This window comes from Ornithorhynchus anatinus, chromosome 10 (assembly GCF_004115215.2).
Source record: "Ornithorhynchus anatinus isolate Pmale09 chromosome 10, mOrnAna1.pri.v4, whole genome shotgun sequence".
Taxonomy (NCBI): domain Eukaryota; kingdom Metazoa; phylum Chordata; class Mammalia; order Monotremata; family Ornithorhynchidae; genus Ornithorhynchus; species Ornithorhynchus anatinus.
The window spans coordinates 51,581,438-51,597,382 of NC_041737.1; the positions used below are offsets into that span (position 1 = coordinate 51,581,438).

At 54.2% G+C, this 15,945-nt stretch overlaps 1 protein-coding gene across 4 annotated transcripts in view; it reads right to left on the minus strand.

Annotated features, from left to right (window-relative positions):
- The window catches only part of AGK (acylglycerol kinase), a 38,141-nt gene that overhangs the window by 10,341 nt on the left and 11,855 nt on the right, over positions 1 to 15,945 (minus strand). For 2 of the 4 annotated variants that reach the window (XM_029073492.2, XM_029073495.2), the window contains exons 4-9: positions 12,408 to 12,487; positions 8,865 to 8,940; positions 7,447 to 7,539; positions 6,818 to 6,850; positions 4,760 to 4,854; positions 1,240 to 1,309 (exon numbers count right to left, since the gene is read on the minus strand). In XM_029073492.2, the coding sequence (XP_028929325.1) occupies positions 1,240 to 1,309; positions 4,760 to 4,854; positions 6,818 to 6,850; positions 7,447 to 7,539; positions 8,865 to 8,940; positions 12,408 to 12,487 (447 nt within the window). Of the gene's footprint in view, positions 1 to 1,239; positions 1,310 to 4,759; positions 4,855 to 6,817; positions 6,851 to 7,446; positions 7,540 to 7,647; positions 7,766 to 8,864; positions 8,941 to 9,690; positions 9,790 to 12,407; positions 12,488 to 15,945 lie in introns of those variants that run through there. The other 2 variants (XM_039913244.1, XM_029073496.2) reach the window with 2 other exon arrangements.

Consider the following 15,945-nt stretch of genomic DNA (forward strand, 5'->3'; position numbering starts at 1 on the left):
AAAAAAAAAAAAAAAGGTATTTGTTAAGCACTCACTGTGTGCCAAGCGCTGTTCTAAACGCTGGGGTAGATATGAGTTCATCAAGTCAGACACAGTCCTCATCCCACACGGGGCTCACAGGCTAAGTAAGATGGAGAACAGGTCCTGAATCCCCATTTTGCAACAGAGGAAACCGAAGTATAGGGAAGTTAGGGACCTGCCCAAGGCCACTTAGCAGGCAAGTGGCAGAGTTGGGATTAGAACCCAGGTCCTCTGGCTCCCGGGTCCATGTTTATCCACTGGGCCACGCTGATTCTCAAGGAGAACTGAGAACTGGAAGGGGAAAGGGGATGGACCCGGGAGGTCACGTCATCTCCTGGCAGCTCTGAGCCCCCAAGAGTTGGGCTCCCAGCGGCCAATCGGGGTCGTGGGCGTGCGAGGGGCATCTCGCTTTGTCCGCTCACAAGACCAACGCGTACGAAAAAAATTAAACAGGGGGAAAAAAAAAACCATAAAAGGAAGGGCCCGTCAAGCACGCCGGGGAGATTTCGTCTGCATCTTAAGGTTCTCTCGGAAAGACAGACTATTAATTCCACTACATACGCAAGAAGTGTGGTAAATCATCTCAGACAGCTATTACGATGCCCTCTCCGCTCCTCCGGCACCGACGGGGTTTCTGCATTCGTCCCGCGCTCTCGGTCTCGCGTTAGCTTTTCCCCAGTTCAAAGCCTCCCATTTCAGGCAATCATTTAACCGGGGGGATGCACGACGGGGCGCGTGGGCCATTTAAATGGCTCCCGCAATAACCGATGAGGTCACGGTGGGGAGTCTGGGCAGTCCTGAATGAGGGATAGGCTAGCTCGGGTCCGCAGAGAGAGGCGGAAACCGAGAGCAGCAGCGGCAAGGGCGGAACTGGACTTGTTTTCTTTTTTAGAGCATTTACTAAACGCTTACTGGGTAAGTACCGAGAACTGTACTAGATACAAGCTAATCAGGTCGGATACAGTCCCCGTCCCGTACGGCGTTCACAGTCTTACTCCCCGTATTACAGATGAAGGAACTGAGGTCCAGAGAAGTGAAGTGCCCTGCCCAAGGTCACCCAACGGACAGGTGGCAAAGCCAGCATTAGAACCCAGGGCCTCACGACCCGGGTTCTAATCCCAGCTCCGCCACTCCCCCCGGCCACATTTCCCCGAGACCAAAAGGCCGACGGTCAACAGGGAGGGGCGGGGACAGAGACGCGGAAAGGGGAGGGGTCACCTTGATCTGCAGCACATCTAACGGAACCGTTTCTCCTTTCACGATGGCCAGCGTCGCGGTGGTAATGCCCCTAGGAGAGAGTGAAGCAAAATCTGCCCCAGTGCCACGGACGCCATGACTCGCTGGGGGTCGAGGGGAGGGTGGGAGTCATCTCCAGCGCTCCCAACTTCCCACCGGTCAGAGATGAACGGCCGGCAGAGGCAGATCGAAGCCGACAGGGCAGGGGAACCCGGATCTGGAGGCAGAAACGGACGGTCGCAGCTTTCAGAAAAGCCGGGGCCGGAACCCAGCGGCACCGCCGTACGGAAAATGGGGACAACTGACGGGCCACCATCTGGCTCCTGCCACCGCCCAGAACGACAGCCAGACGGTAAGGCATGGCAGACGTACCCCTCCCGAGTCATACGCCACCTTTCACCTCTCCCCGTCGACCGCAAGCCCCTCGCGAGCAGGGAACGCAGCCACTTGATGAGAAGGAGAAGTGAGTGTATTATTATCATTACTGTGGTATTTGTCAAGCACTTACTACGTGCCGGGCACAGAACTAAGCGCTGGGGTGGAACGGGAGCCGACTGGGTTGGACGCGATCCCTGTGTGGCTCACTGTCTTAACCCCACTTCACAGGTGAGGTGACGGAGGCCCAAGGGAAATGAAGTGACTTGCCCAAGGTCACACGGCAGACAGGATTAGAGCCCAGGTCCTCCGGCCTCCCCGGCCTACGCTCTACTGCGCGGGCTACGCTACCCTGTTGTGTTGTGCTTTCTCAAGGGCTCGGTACAGTGCTCTGCTCCCAGTCGGAGACCGATACGTAGGATTGAATGAATCTGCTGGTGACCCAGCCCACGTCCAAGACACTCCCATCCTCAGAGTGGCGCAGGCTGGAGGCCCGGCAGCCATTTTAATGCCTTTAAAGCGGGGCTGCTCTGTCTCTTTTCACCTCAGATGAAATTTTCACCCTTAAATGGTGCCGGGGGTCTCGATGGAAGAGATGGAACGAGCCCCAGTCCATCAGTGATATTTTTTAAGCGTTTACTACGTGCAGGACGCTACACTAAGCACTCGAGAGAGTTCCATGCGACAGAATCGGTGGATGGGTTCCCTGCCCCCAACGGGTTTACAGTCTAGAGGGGAGACGGCCATTAATATGAATAAATTATTTATAATACGTATGAATAAGATATGTACATAAGTTTTGAGAAGCAGCGTGGCTCAATGGAAAGAGAGTCAGAGGTCATGGGTTCTAATCCCGGCTCCGCCACTTGTCCGGCAAGTCACTTAACTTCTCTATGCCTCAGTTCCCTCATCTGTAAAATGGGGATTAAGACCGGGAGCCCCACGTGGGACAACCTAATTACCTTGTATCTACCCCAGTGCTTAGAACGGCGCTTGGCACATAGTAAGCGCTTAACAAATACCATAATTATTATTATTATTATTTTGTGGGGTCGGGTGAATATCTAATATCCAAAGGTCACAGATCCTAGCGCATAGATGATGCAGAAACAAGAGATTTCCCATCTACCAACCCTATTGTATCGCCCCCTCTCACGGGCTTGGTCGGGGGCTCTGCCCACAGTAATCAATCAATCAGTGGTATTTATTGAGAGCTTCCTACGTACAGAACATTACTCTAGACGCTCGTGAGAGCACGACACAACAGAGTCCGCAGACACGGCCCCTGCCCGTGCTGAGCGCTCAATTCACGTCACCGAGTGACTGAATTAACGATTCTCTTCTGCAACACGCGCCCCGGAAGCCTGGGTGCTGTTGTCAATTTCGCCTCCATTTCCCGCTATTCCAGAAGCCCCCGCTCTCTACAGGAAGTATCCCACTGCTCACCGCCCCGCCTCACGTTGGCCCGTCGGCCGCTCGCCCTCCTCCCTGTACCGCTTGAACACGCCCAGGCCCAGGTTTAGGTGGAGATGAACCGTCAGCCCGGGGTCCCACAGATTAGACTGTAAGCGATTACACTGTAAGCCCATCAATGGGCAGTGATTGTCTCCATCTGTTGCCGATTTGTACATTCCAAGCGCTTAGTACAGTGCTCTGCACATAGTAAGTGCTCAATAAATACTACCGAATGAATGAATGCCGTTCGAGCATACGGCTCCACAAGGTCACGGAGTCGGTAACCCATGCGTAGTAATAAAAGCGCTACTGGAGAGAACGGTGGTACTCGTTAAGGGCTATGAGGGCAAACGCTGTGCCGAGCGCTGGGGTAGGCGCAACGCGAGCAGATCGGACGCCATCTCCGGCCCACCCGAAGCTCACAGCCAGCCCTTCCACACTGCCCCGTGTGGGACCGGGGCTGGGTCCGACCCGATGACCTTGAATCCGCCCAGCGCTTAGCCCAGGGGTTGGCACACGGTCAGAGCTTGACAAATACCACCGTGATTAGGATCAAGTCCGACCGCTGTCATTATCCAACGCGAAGGGCAAGTCTAGGACTTTTTGACCGAGAGACGGGGAAAGAACAAAGAGAAACCCCAAGAGCCCGGCCTACTAGACAGTTCCGAGACCTACGGGTCTAACTGCGACCCATCGACACCCCAAAACCCCCTTACATTTTGCTGAACTCCACCGTCTAGAGCCAGGGCACTTGCCGGACCAGCTGGACTTCACGAAGTTGGGAATGGGCGGGAATGCAAGATAGTGGGGAAGTGGAGGCCAAGGGCTTCACTCAGCTCATCCAACGGCGCAACTGGGATCGGAGCCCGGGTCTCAACGTCTAGTCCGTTCATTCGTTCATTCGACCAACCGTACTTACTGAGCGCTTACCGGGTGCGGAGCACTGTACCGAGCGCTTGGAAAGAACAACTCGGCAACAGACAGAGACAATCCCTACCCGACAACGGGCTCACACTCTATTAGGGGGGGAAGACAGACAACAAAACAAGTAGACAGGCAACAGTGGCACGATAGTCCACGGCTCTGGCTGTTAGACTCGAGGCTGGCCAATTCAGACTCCGAGTCACCTGACTTTAAGGGCCACGGCCACACCGGTCAGTCACCTATAATAATTGGGACCACTGGAGGTGGGGGTGGGAAGGGAGAGTACGTGTGTGTGTGTGTGTGTGTGAGAGAGTAACACAGCAGGGGAGTGCGATCAACGATCAGGCGAAGAGGCTCAGAACCCAGAAGACGATTATCCCCGCCCTGATCCCGAGATTCAGGTCCGCCATCTTAGGTCCTCCTCCTCTCTTTCACTCGAAATGGAGATTTGAGGCCGAGCCTACGACCGGGTCACGGTTCCCAGGTCCATCCCCGTTTCGGACCGGCCTCGCACATCACCGGCCGACGCTCGCCGGACCGGTCCTCCCTGGGTGGCCGAACCATTTTTGGTTGTGGGCGGGGAAGGTGTCTGATGTTATACTGTACCCTCCCAAGTGCTTACGCTTTGCACAGAGTAAGCACTCAATATGGTGATTATGATTATTATTATTAATAATACCGGGCTCCACGCCCGCTGGCCGGCTCCCCCGCACGCCGATTGCCGGCCCCTTCTTACACACACACTTACTGGACTCTGTTTCCACTGGCGGGGAAGAGCGTCCGGCTCAGGTTGCTGGATTGTCCGAGGGGAATGAATCCGATTGGGATCCGACTGAAGGCGGCCTGGGGAGAAGAGGAAGGTCACGTTCGGGCCTCCTGGGTCGACCGGCCAGCTGGGCCTGACATCATCTCCCGGTCCCATCGCTACCACCCGATGTCGGGAGCTGGACGCGTCTCCGAGACGGGGTGCCTGATGAATAAATGACTCAAGGCTTGGCAAGTGGGCCCGGGGGCCACCGGTGCCAACTGATTAGAAACAGCTCGGTGCAGTAATTACGGCACTGATTAGATGCAGATTGGCAGAAACGTACGGGCGGGGAAATGGAAGGGGCATATTCCCCGGCCCGCTGACAGCTGCGAAAGCCAGATGAAGAGAGGCAGCATGGCCTAGCGGATGGAGCGTGGGCCTGGGAGACGGGACCTGGGTTCTAATCCCCGCTCTGTCCGTAGTCGGCTTTATGGCCTCGGGCAAATCACTTCTCCGGGCCTCAGCTACCTCATCTGTAAAATGGGGATTAAGACTGAGTCCCAGGTGGGACACGGATCGGGTCCAACGTGATTAGCTTCTATCTACTCCAGCGTTTAGTAGGGTGCCTGGCACACAGTAATCACTTAACAAATATGATTTTAAAAAAAGAAAGAATCCAGCTGAATCACTGGCTCACTGTGCCGCACTTTAAACCTCACTCACTTGCTCAGATTTATTGGCTGGGTTGTTCGGGCTCACCCCGGTCGTATTTGTGAGAGATGGCTTTCGTTGACATTTACAGCGAACGTGGAGTCTGGCGGGGGCCCCTCTGCGGGGTGGAAGCCCGCCTGCCCGACGAAAATCCGGTCACGTCCCCGATGCCGGAAAGGAGAGCTGGAGCCCCCCCGACGATAAATCGTCCAACCTGCGGAACGGTGCGGCAGATCAATGCGAACCGAGGGCTCCGTGTAACTCCCCAGATAACGACTAGACTGTAAGTCCGTCATAGGGCAGGGATTGTCTCTATCTGTTGTCCAATTGTTCTTTCCAAGCGCTTAGTACAGTGCTCTGCACATAGTAAGCGCTCAATAAATACTACCGAAGGAATGAATGAATGAATGAACAGTGAGGCCTTCCCGTCCCTCTGCACCGTGACGCTCGCTCGCGATCGTCGCATCCACGGCCGCCTCATCCCGCCGTCAACTGCGGCAGTCTCCTGACTAGGGGCATCTCGGATCCCCTCCGGGATTCGTCTGAATCCAGTGACTACAGCGCAGGAGGGCCGGCTCCTTCCCTTCGTTTTTTTCTTTACGGTATCTGTTCAGCGCTTACTATGTGCCAAGCACCGTCCTAAGCGGTGGGATAGGTACAAGTCAATCAGATTGAACACAGTCCTAATCCCCACGTGGGGCCCACAGTCTTAATCTCCATTTTACAGATGAGGGAACTGAGGCAGGGAGGAAATGAAATGACTTGCCCAAGGTCACACCACAGATAGGTGACAGAGCTGGGATCAGAACCCAGGTCCTCTCACTCCCAGGCCCGGGCTCTTTCTCCCAGGCCACGCTGCTTCTCAGAAGCCTCCGTGTCGCCACTCGGCTCGGCCGAGTCTTAAACGACATCGGCGGGCAGCGCGGGCCCGGGACATAAATCTGCCTCGGTGACCTTCTCTGACTTCATCCACAGGGCTTCCCGAGGAAGGCCCGCTGAGGAAAAGGCAGGTGGGGGCAAGGGGAGGTAGGCTGGTCTCGAGTCACCGGCCTCCCGGCCGCAGCTCTTTGCAGATGGCTCGAGAAACGGCTGCTTTGCTAGGCGGGGCTGATTTTCTAGGGAAAATCCAGAAGGCGATGGGAGGAGGCAGTGGCCGGGTAGATCTGATCGGGTTGCTGAGCTCCCGGCCAGAGGACTGCTGAGACACTCCTCTCACATAAAGAGGGAGAGAGATACAGGCAGAGATGGGGAGAAAGGAGAGCGGGGGGAGAAGGAGGGGTGGGGGAGAGCGAGACACACACACAGCAAGGGGAAAGGGACAAAATCCCGCCACCAACCACCGCTCACCTCATCTTCTCTCCGGAGGAGTCCGGTTACGATCTGAAAAGCGACAGGAAAGGTTTCTGGCCATTAGCCTTACCTGCGGCCTGGGGGTTTCCGGTCAATTTCCAGAAAAAGCCGCAAACGTCCCACCCGGCACAAACTGGGTGCCCTTCAGAGGCGGCCGCCATCTGACGAACGTTCTCCGAGCTCACAAGGTGGAAGGGGCGAGACCTTTCAGGGCGGTAAACCTGTGGCCCGTGGGAAGGTGAGAGTCCGTGTACTTCGGAGGGGAGGTACCAAAATGGAGGTCCTGACCGGGGGACCAGGATCGGCCCTTCCGGAAGGGAGGTCCGGAACGGGAAAATCATCTTTTCTCCGAGCTGAGTCATTCCCGGCGGAATCCCGTCGAACTTCCAGAGGAACGCAGAGTTCCTCCTGATGCTGAGGGTGGACGGGGGGGGGGGGCGCCGGGAGAGGACAGTGGGCAGAGATGGGGCACCTGGAAAGCCTTAACCTGTTTTCAGAACGTCAGGAGCACCCCGAATCATCTTCGGCCTCCTAACCAACCCCCGGATGCGATGGCCTCAAGCGTGAGTTCATTCTCCCGCCCCGCTCCCGTCTCGGCTCCGGTTTCCAACGGGAAGCAGGCGTACCTCCTGAAGGGTGCCATCTCCTCCTGCGACAATGATCATGTCCGTGGTTTCCATCAGTTCCAGCAGCTTCTTGGCTTGCCCCTCGTAATCGGTCTAGAAAACCAAGAGAGCCTGGGGTCACGTCCTCCCTCTCGAGACCACGCGGCCAAAGTTAACGCTCAGGAAAAACACACACGCCCCCTCCCCGATAAATATACACACCAAATCCGCTACCCAACTGGTCTCTCCTTGAATGTCAACGAGCAGCATACGCTCCGGACGACAAACTATTCACGTCTGTCTCCCCCTCCGGACTCTAAGCTGGTCACGGGCAGGGAACGTGCCTGCTGATCCTGTTGTACCGTACTCTTGCAAGTGCTCAGTACAGCCGATCGATCACATTTATCGAGTGCTTCTTGCGTGCAGAGCACTGTACTAAGTGTTTGGGACAGTGCAATACAACAGACGCATTCCGAGCCCCCAGCGATCTTACGGTCTACAGGGAGAGAGGCATTAATATGAGTAAATTACAGATATATACATAAGTGCTGAGGGGGGGTGAATAAAGGGAGCAAATCAGATGATGTAGAAGGGAGGGGGAGTAGAGGAAAAAGGGCTTAGTCGGTGCTCTGTAGAAAGTGCTCAATAAATACCACCAATTAATTGATGGAATGACCACGAGCCTAGCGAAATGTCCTGATTAATTTCCATTTCCATGCTATCTTCCCCGCTAAAACGCTGGGCCGAGTCCGGTGAAGGGTCTGGGCATGTTTCAAACCGATCAAACGGTCACTCAATTACTGAAGTCCTGCCTCTGGCCTGGAACGCCCTCCCTCCTCCAATCCGACAGACGATGGCTCTCCTTGCCTTCAAAGCCTTATCGAAGGCCCCTCTCCTCCAAGGGGCCTTCCCCGACTGAGCCCCCCTTTCCTCTTCTCCCACTCCCTTCTGCGTCGCCCTGACTGGCTCCCTTTGTTCATCCCCCTTCCCAGCCCCATAGCACTTGGTTGCATATTTGCGATTTATTTATTTATTTAGATTAACGTCTGTCACCCATTCTAGACCGTAAACTCAATGTGGGCAGGGAGCGTGTCCGTCCACACCCTCCCGAGCGCTTAGTTCGGTGCCCGGCGCACGGTAAGTGTTCAATAAATACAATTAAATGAACGCGCGAATGAATCCGCTCCGAACCGGGGCCCACTGGGGCCGACAATTTGACATTTCACGCGACTACTGCCCGTGATCCCAGCCCGTCCAACTCTGTAAACGAGTAGTTAGTTCCCTGGGGGCCGAGCCGTGAAAATCCCGCCATCGAGTGCCGGCCCGAAGTCGCTTCCATCCGGTCCCAGGCCCCCTCCTCCGGGGTCCCCTCCCGAGCGGGGCCCTGGGGCAGCCGGGGTGAGGGAGCATCCCCCCTCCGCCCCCGCAGCCCCGCTCACCTTAACGACGGTCACGTCCAGGCCAGACAAGTGAAGAATTGGGGCCACGTTCTTCTCGAAAAGGGACCTGGCTTTTCTGCAGGGTAGAGAGAGGCAGAGAGAGAGAGAGAACGTAGAGAATCAGCAGAGCCCAGTGGAAAAAAATCGGAGGACCCGGGTTCTATTCCAGACCCTGCCGCTCGCTTGCTGGGTGACCCTGGGCAAGTCATTTCACTTCTCTGTGCCGCAGGTTCCTCATCTGCAAAACGGGGACGTGAGACACCCGTTCTCCCTCCGACTTAGACCGTGAGGCCACGTGGGCCAGGCACGACGTCCGACCATCTTGCGTCAACCCCAGCATTTAGTACGGTGCTTGGCACACAGTAAGCACTAAATGAACACTACTTTCAAAAAGGGCAACATTTTATCTGATTGTTTCCTTCCAAAAGTGAACAGAAAACCCCACACCCTTCAACCCGGCAACACGATTAGAGTCTTCTCCATCGCCAGACGGCAGCCCAGGGGCAGAGAGGCCTAGACTGAGGGCTCCCTACCGAAAATTCACCTACTCCAGGAGGCCTTCCCAGGCTAAGCCCCCCTTTTCCTCTACTCCCCCTCCTCTCCCATCACCCCGACTCGCTCCCTTCGCTCTACCCAACCCTCCCCCCGCCACCCCTCAGCACTTAGTACGGTGCTCTGCACGTAAGTGCTCAATAAATACCACTGACTGATTTATTCATTCAGTCGTATTTACTGAGCGCTTACTGTGTGCAGAGCACTGTACTAAGCACTTAAAAAGTACAATTCAGCAATAAAGAGAGACGATCCCTGCCCACCCCGGGTTTACGGTCTCATCCAAGTCCGCCTGGCTCCACCAAGCTCCTCTAGGGTGGGGACCGTAAGAGCTGAGAAGCGGCAGCTGTGTTGAGAAGCAGCGTAGCTCAGTGGAAAGAGCATGGGCTTGGGAGTCAGAGGTCATGGGTTCGAACCGCAGCTCTGCCACTTATCTGTGTGACTGTGGGCAAGTCACTTCACTTCTCTGTGCCTCAGTTACCTCATCTGTAAAATGGGGATTAAGACTGTGAGCCTCACGTGGGACAACCTGATGACCCTGTATCTCCCCCAGCGCTTAGAACGGTGCTCTGCACATAGTAAGCGCTTAACAAATACCAACGTTATTATTATTACCGTATCTTCTACTTCCGTGTAGCTCCCAAATGGTTATTCCAGTGCCCCGCACAGAGCAGGGGGGTCAGCAGGCCTTGCAACTTCACAGGGGAGTGTTGTGTACCCTCCCAAGCGTTTAGTACAGTGCTCCGCACACAGTAAACGCGCAATAAATACGATTGAATGATAAGGTGGCGGCGGGGGGGGGGCGGGTGCCTTCACCAGAGGGACCAGAGGGGCCTCCGGGAGACAGAGCAGGAGCCGAATCTGCAAACAGTGACAGGAGGATGACTCTGTTTGGACAGCCCCGGTCATCTCCTCTGATCGACGCCTCGGGCCTGCCCACCGTCTGATCGACGCAGTCTTTAAGAAGACCAAGGAGGAGCTCCCTTCCTAATATCCGGCTAAAAACTTGAAAAACAAGTCCCTCCAGTAAGTAATTTATCATTCATTATATAATTATGGAGCTAGAGAGTGCTAGTACTAAAAAAAAAAAAAACCTCACTCATGTTCTTACAGCACGTTCTAATTTTAAGGGAAAAGAAAAAAAGGGGAATCACTGCTCTTTTATGTATTATTTACCAGGCCAACCCCCCGAACGTTACCTGCTTTCTTAAAGTCCTCATGCATTTTACAACTGGCACTACATAATGAAATAGCTAGATTAATTATAAATAAAATGACAGGATACAGCCAGGAGAATGAAAAAAATCGGAGCCTTTAAATTATGGAAACGACGCATCTTTCTGGGTTGCTTCGTCTCGATTCCTCCCAGGTCGCTTGGAAATCTAACATAGTGCACCGAGAACTTCCGGGGTCCACAGAGTCACCACACACTTAAGTTTCTATTCTGGTCATTCACAGACAACTGGCTCTTTTTTCGAGTCCATCAGAGGATGCGGGAGAGGTGGAATTTGAAACTTTGGGGTCAAAGGCTGGTTGTTTCAAGCTAAGGTCAGGACTTAAACTTTTTTTTTTTTTTTTTACCTTAACAGATAAACAGGCCAAGAGCCCAAGTGACGGGAGCCAGATCCAGAAAAGCATAATAATAAAAATGGCATTTAAGTGCTTATTTTATGCCAAGCACTCTTCGAAGCCTGGGGTGGATAAAAGATAATCGGGTCCCACACTGGCCTTAAGTCTGCGTGAGACAGAGTACGGGTATTGAATCCCCGTTTAGCAGCCGAGGGAACTGAGGTCCAAAGAAGTGACTTACCCAAGGTCACACAGCAGGTAAGTGGCAGAACCCGGATTAGAACCCAGGTCCTTCCGACTCCCAGGCCTGGGCTCCAGCCATTAGGCCACAGTGCTTCTCTAGGAGTGTGGTGGTTGGGCCCCTGGGGAAGAGCTGCCTTGAGTGATTGATTATGGTGCTTACTTAGGGTTTACTAGGTGTCGAGCACTATGCTAAGCACCGGCTGGGTTAGATACAAAATAATCACACTGGACACAGCGTGGCTTAGTGGAGAGAGCCCGGGCTTGGGCGACAGAGGTCGTGCGTTCTAATCCCGGCTCCGCCACTTGTCTGCTGTGTGACCTTGGGCAAGTCGCTTCACTTCTCTGGGCCTCAGTTAGCTCATCTGTAAAGTGGGGATTAAGCCTGTGAGCCCCAAGCGGGACAAACTGATTACCTTGTATCTACCCCAGCTCTTAGAACAGTGCTCAGCACATAGTAAGCGCTTAACAAATACCATTATCGTCATTATTATTATTACATGGGGCTCAAGGGTTGAGTAGGAGGGAAACAGGTATGGAATCTCCATTTTCCAGATGAGGAAACTGAGGCGCAGAAAAGTAAAGGGACTTGCCCAAGGTCACACGGCAGGCACACGGCAGAGCGGGGATTAGAACCCAGGTCCTCTGGCTCCCAGGCACATGCTCTTTCCACTAGGACGCACCGCTTCTCCGAGTCCCAAAAGGGGCTCACAACCTGAGGTGGGGAGAGGTGTCCGATTCCCACTCTAGAGTGGAAGAGACAGGGCCCCAGAGAGGTTAAGTGACTTTCCCAAGGTCACTCAGCTGGCCCGAGTGGTAGAGCTGGGATTAGAGCCCAGGTCTCCCGGCTCCCGGTCCCCGGCTCGGCCTCGCCGCCTCTTATCTTGGTGGAAGGAGGCTGCAGCCGGGAACCGATGGGTCTCGTGTTCCGTCTGTCCACCGGCTACCCGCTTCTGGCTAGTAGGCCAGAGTCCCCCGGGGAGACGGAGACCCCAGAGGGGCTCCTCGGCCCAAGAACGCTCGTTCGGGGCGCGCCGGCCGGACGCCTCCCTCCCTCATTGACCCGTGCCTCCCCCTTGACCCTCCCCCGGCCCTCAGGCCGTTGGCCGCGGGTGTAGGACAGACCCAAACCGAACAAAAGTGCGACGAAACTGGCTCTGGCGTAAAAGGAAGCCCTCTCACCCTTTGCAGGCTGCAGGGTTGAGAAAGACCGTCGCCTTCTTCAACTGCACGCTCGGGGGAACCAGCTGGTTGCCAAATACCTACACGCCGACAGAAAGGAGGAAAAAAAAGACTTAAAAAGGGACTTTTCCTCCTCTTTTGACAAGTCCTTCATTACCAGTGATTTTCCTCTTTCCCTGACCGGGACTCCTTTCCTGAAGAGATCCTGCATTCGGCACTCACAGACTCCCGCTTTCTGGGCTGACCTTTCGGCCCCTAAAATCCAGGAAGCAACGGAGATGGTTCTCAGAGACCTCGGGTCCTGGTCTTCCCTTCTCTCCCCCAGAGTTTACGCCAGCCCGTCTCCCCGCGGGCCCCCTTCTACCTAATCCGGGGCCCGCTCCTTGACGATAGGAGAGGATCCAAGGGTTCTCCCTTATCTCGTTCCCCACCCTCGGCGGGACGGCCTCGTCTCGCCCCTTTTGATTTCCCAGGTGTGTGGCGTATAAAGCGCCTTCCTGTTTCAGGATGGCAACTCTGCCAGCTTCCGCGCACGGCACTCTGCCTCCCTCCTCCCACCAGGGCCACCAAACGGGAAGCAGTGTGGCCTAACGGACAGAACGGGGCCCGGGAGTCAGGAAGACCTAGGTTCCGGTCCCGGCTCCGCCGTCCGACTGCTGGGTGACCTTGGGCAAGTCCCTTCCCTTTTGGGGGCCTCGGTTACCTCATCTATCAAATGGGGATTAAGACTGAGCCCGATGCGGGACAGGGACGTGTTCGACTCCATTACGTTGTATCTACCACAGCGCTTACATAGCGCCTGCTAAGCAGTAAGCGCTTAATAAATACCACAATCATTATTACTGCTTATGTCCACTCCACCCCACGGGGTGTTAGAGCTCTAACGAAAGCCGGTACTGAGGGGCTGGAAGAGCCATCTTTCGGGAAGCAAACCCACCGCGGGGCCCTGTCCACCCTGTCCAACCCAACCCAAGTGTTCTTCCATTCCCGTTCCAACAGAAAACGGGGCATCGGCAATCTTCACCGTTTAATCGACGTTAAATAGCGGCCCCCTCCGTCTGGAGCTCCCCAGTTTTTATCTGCCCTCTCAGCATGAGACCCTCTTCAAATTAATTAATTAGAGACGTGAGTACGGTAAAGGGAGCGCCATTCCAATAAAGCTCTGAATTCTCTCCACCTTTTGGCCGACTGAGAACTTTGAAAATTACTTTCTCCAGGCGACAAACCAGGAGGAGGAAAGAACCGCATTTCTTCAAACCTATTGATTTTCATTTCTGTTTTGCCTTGTTCCTCTTGACTGCCAGGGGATAAAAATACTTGGAAATAGGCCCTCAAACTAGTCATCCCCTTGATATGAATTGGTGGCGGGGTGGGAGGAGAGGGAGGGGAGAAAGTCAAGCGAATCCTTGAGGATGCTTTTGACTTGAGAAGCGTGGGTTCTGCCAGATACTAAATTCATACTCTTTTCCCTCTTTCCCAGCTATCTGCAGGCTCATCTGTTTCTGAAGGAAACTGAATAAAAGAAGGCCTGCGCTTCAATGAATGAACAATCAGTCATTCTCCGGGAACAGTTCTATATTTCCAAAGTCCTCCCCCGTCACGGGGAAGTCAGGCTGGGAGAAAACTTGGCATCCCCGTCTACCTTCAATCAAGTCTCCAGGTGCCTCCTGGAAAGGCCTTCGGGGGCCCGGCCAAGCTCGAGTAAGTCTCTAAGGAAGCCGCAACATACCAGAGAGCGGTTGTGGGAGCAGCACTTACTGAGCACCTACTGGGTGCGGTGCACTGTATTAGATGCTGGTGATGTAGAAAATAACCCAGTGACACGTTCTATTTATTGTTCTATTTATTGTTATCGTTTTTGTCTGTCCGTCTCCCCCGATTAGACCGTAAGCCCGTCAATGGGCAGGGCCTGTCTCTATCTGTTGCCGATTTGTACATTCCAAGCGCTTAGTACAGTGCTCTGCACATAGTAAGTGCTCAATAAATACTATTGAACAAGGGAAGCAATGTGGCCTAGTAGAAAGAGGCCGGGCCGGGGAATCAGAGGACCTAGGTTCTAATCCCGGCCCCACCACCGGTCTTCTGGGTGACCTTGGGCAAGTCGCTCTACTTTTCTGGGCCTCAGTTACCTCATCTGTACAATGGGGATTAAAGTCTCCTCCCTCCGATTAGACCGTGAGCCCCGTGTGGGACAAGGACAGTAGACGGTCTGATTGTCTTGTATCTACCCCAGCCTTGAGAACGCTAATTGAAACATAGTAAATGCTTAACAAATACTTTTTTCTTTTTTAAGAAAGGAGCTTCTACTGATGGGAATGTGAGGAGACAAACCCTCCCATCTACTCTAGCTTGTCCAACGCTGACTCCATTTTCCAGTCTTGATTTTTCTATTACTACCGTGGCCTCATTGGCTAGCTACCAAAGCTTCATCCCGGAAGCGGATATTTCTAGCAGCTACTGAGGGGCAGCGTGGCCTTGTGGGACGAGCCCGGGCCTAGGAGGAGGACCTGGGTTCTAATCCTGGATCTACCCACTGCCTGTCGTGTGACCTTGACATACAAGCCCTTTCCTGCACCTCGATTTCCTCCTCTGTCAAATGGAGATTCGATGCCTGTTCTCTCACTTCCACCATTTTTTTTATGGTATTTGTTAAGCACTTACTATGTGCCAGGCACTGTACTAAGCACTGGGGTGGATTCAAGCAAATCAGCTTGGACCCAATCCCTGTCCTGCATGTGGCTTTCAGTGCTAACCCGTTTTACAGACGAGGGGACTGAGGTACAGAGAAGTGAAGGGACCTGCCCAAGGCCACAAGCAGACAAGTGGTGGAGGCGGGATTTCCGCCAATCCCACTTCCAAGTCCTACTGAAGGCTCACCCCCTCCAAGAGGCCTTCCCAGACTAAGCCCCCCTTTTCCCTCAGCTCCCACTCCCCTCCCCATCGCCCCCGACTCGCTCCCTTTGCTCTACCCCCCCCGTTCCCGCCCCACAGCACTTATATGTATTTCTAAAATTCTATTTATTAATGCCTGTTTACTTGCTTTGATATGTAAAGGTATAGATCTATAATTCTATCTATACTGATGCCGTTGATGCCTATTTACTTATTTTGATACCTGTCTCCCCCCTTCTAGACTGCAAACCCGTTGTGGGCAGGAATTGTCTCGACTGCTTTTTAGAACAGCCATCAGTACAGTGCTCTGCGCACAGTAGGCGCTCAATAAATACGACCGACTGAACCCCATCCCAGGCCCGTGCTCTATCCGCTAGGGCACGTCCACACCCCTGCCTTCTTTTCTAACCTCCCCGTGAAGCTTCTCATCAGCCGACGGCCGAGTCCCGACGAAGTGCTTTGCGGTGGAATGCGTGAAAAGCAGTTATCGAACTTGGGAGGGCTGGTTTGCCGCCAAGGAACCAGAGGAATCAGGAGACACAGTTGCCGGAGCCTCCTCAACAGAGAAACGGCCTGATCCCACACACTCACTCGGAGGCTTTCAAGAGCCATCTCTAAATCCAGGAACTAGAACCACGTGCAGAAA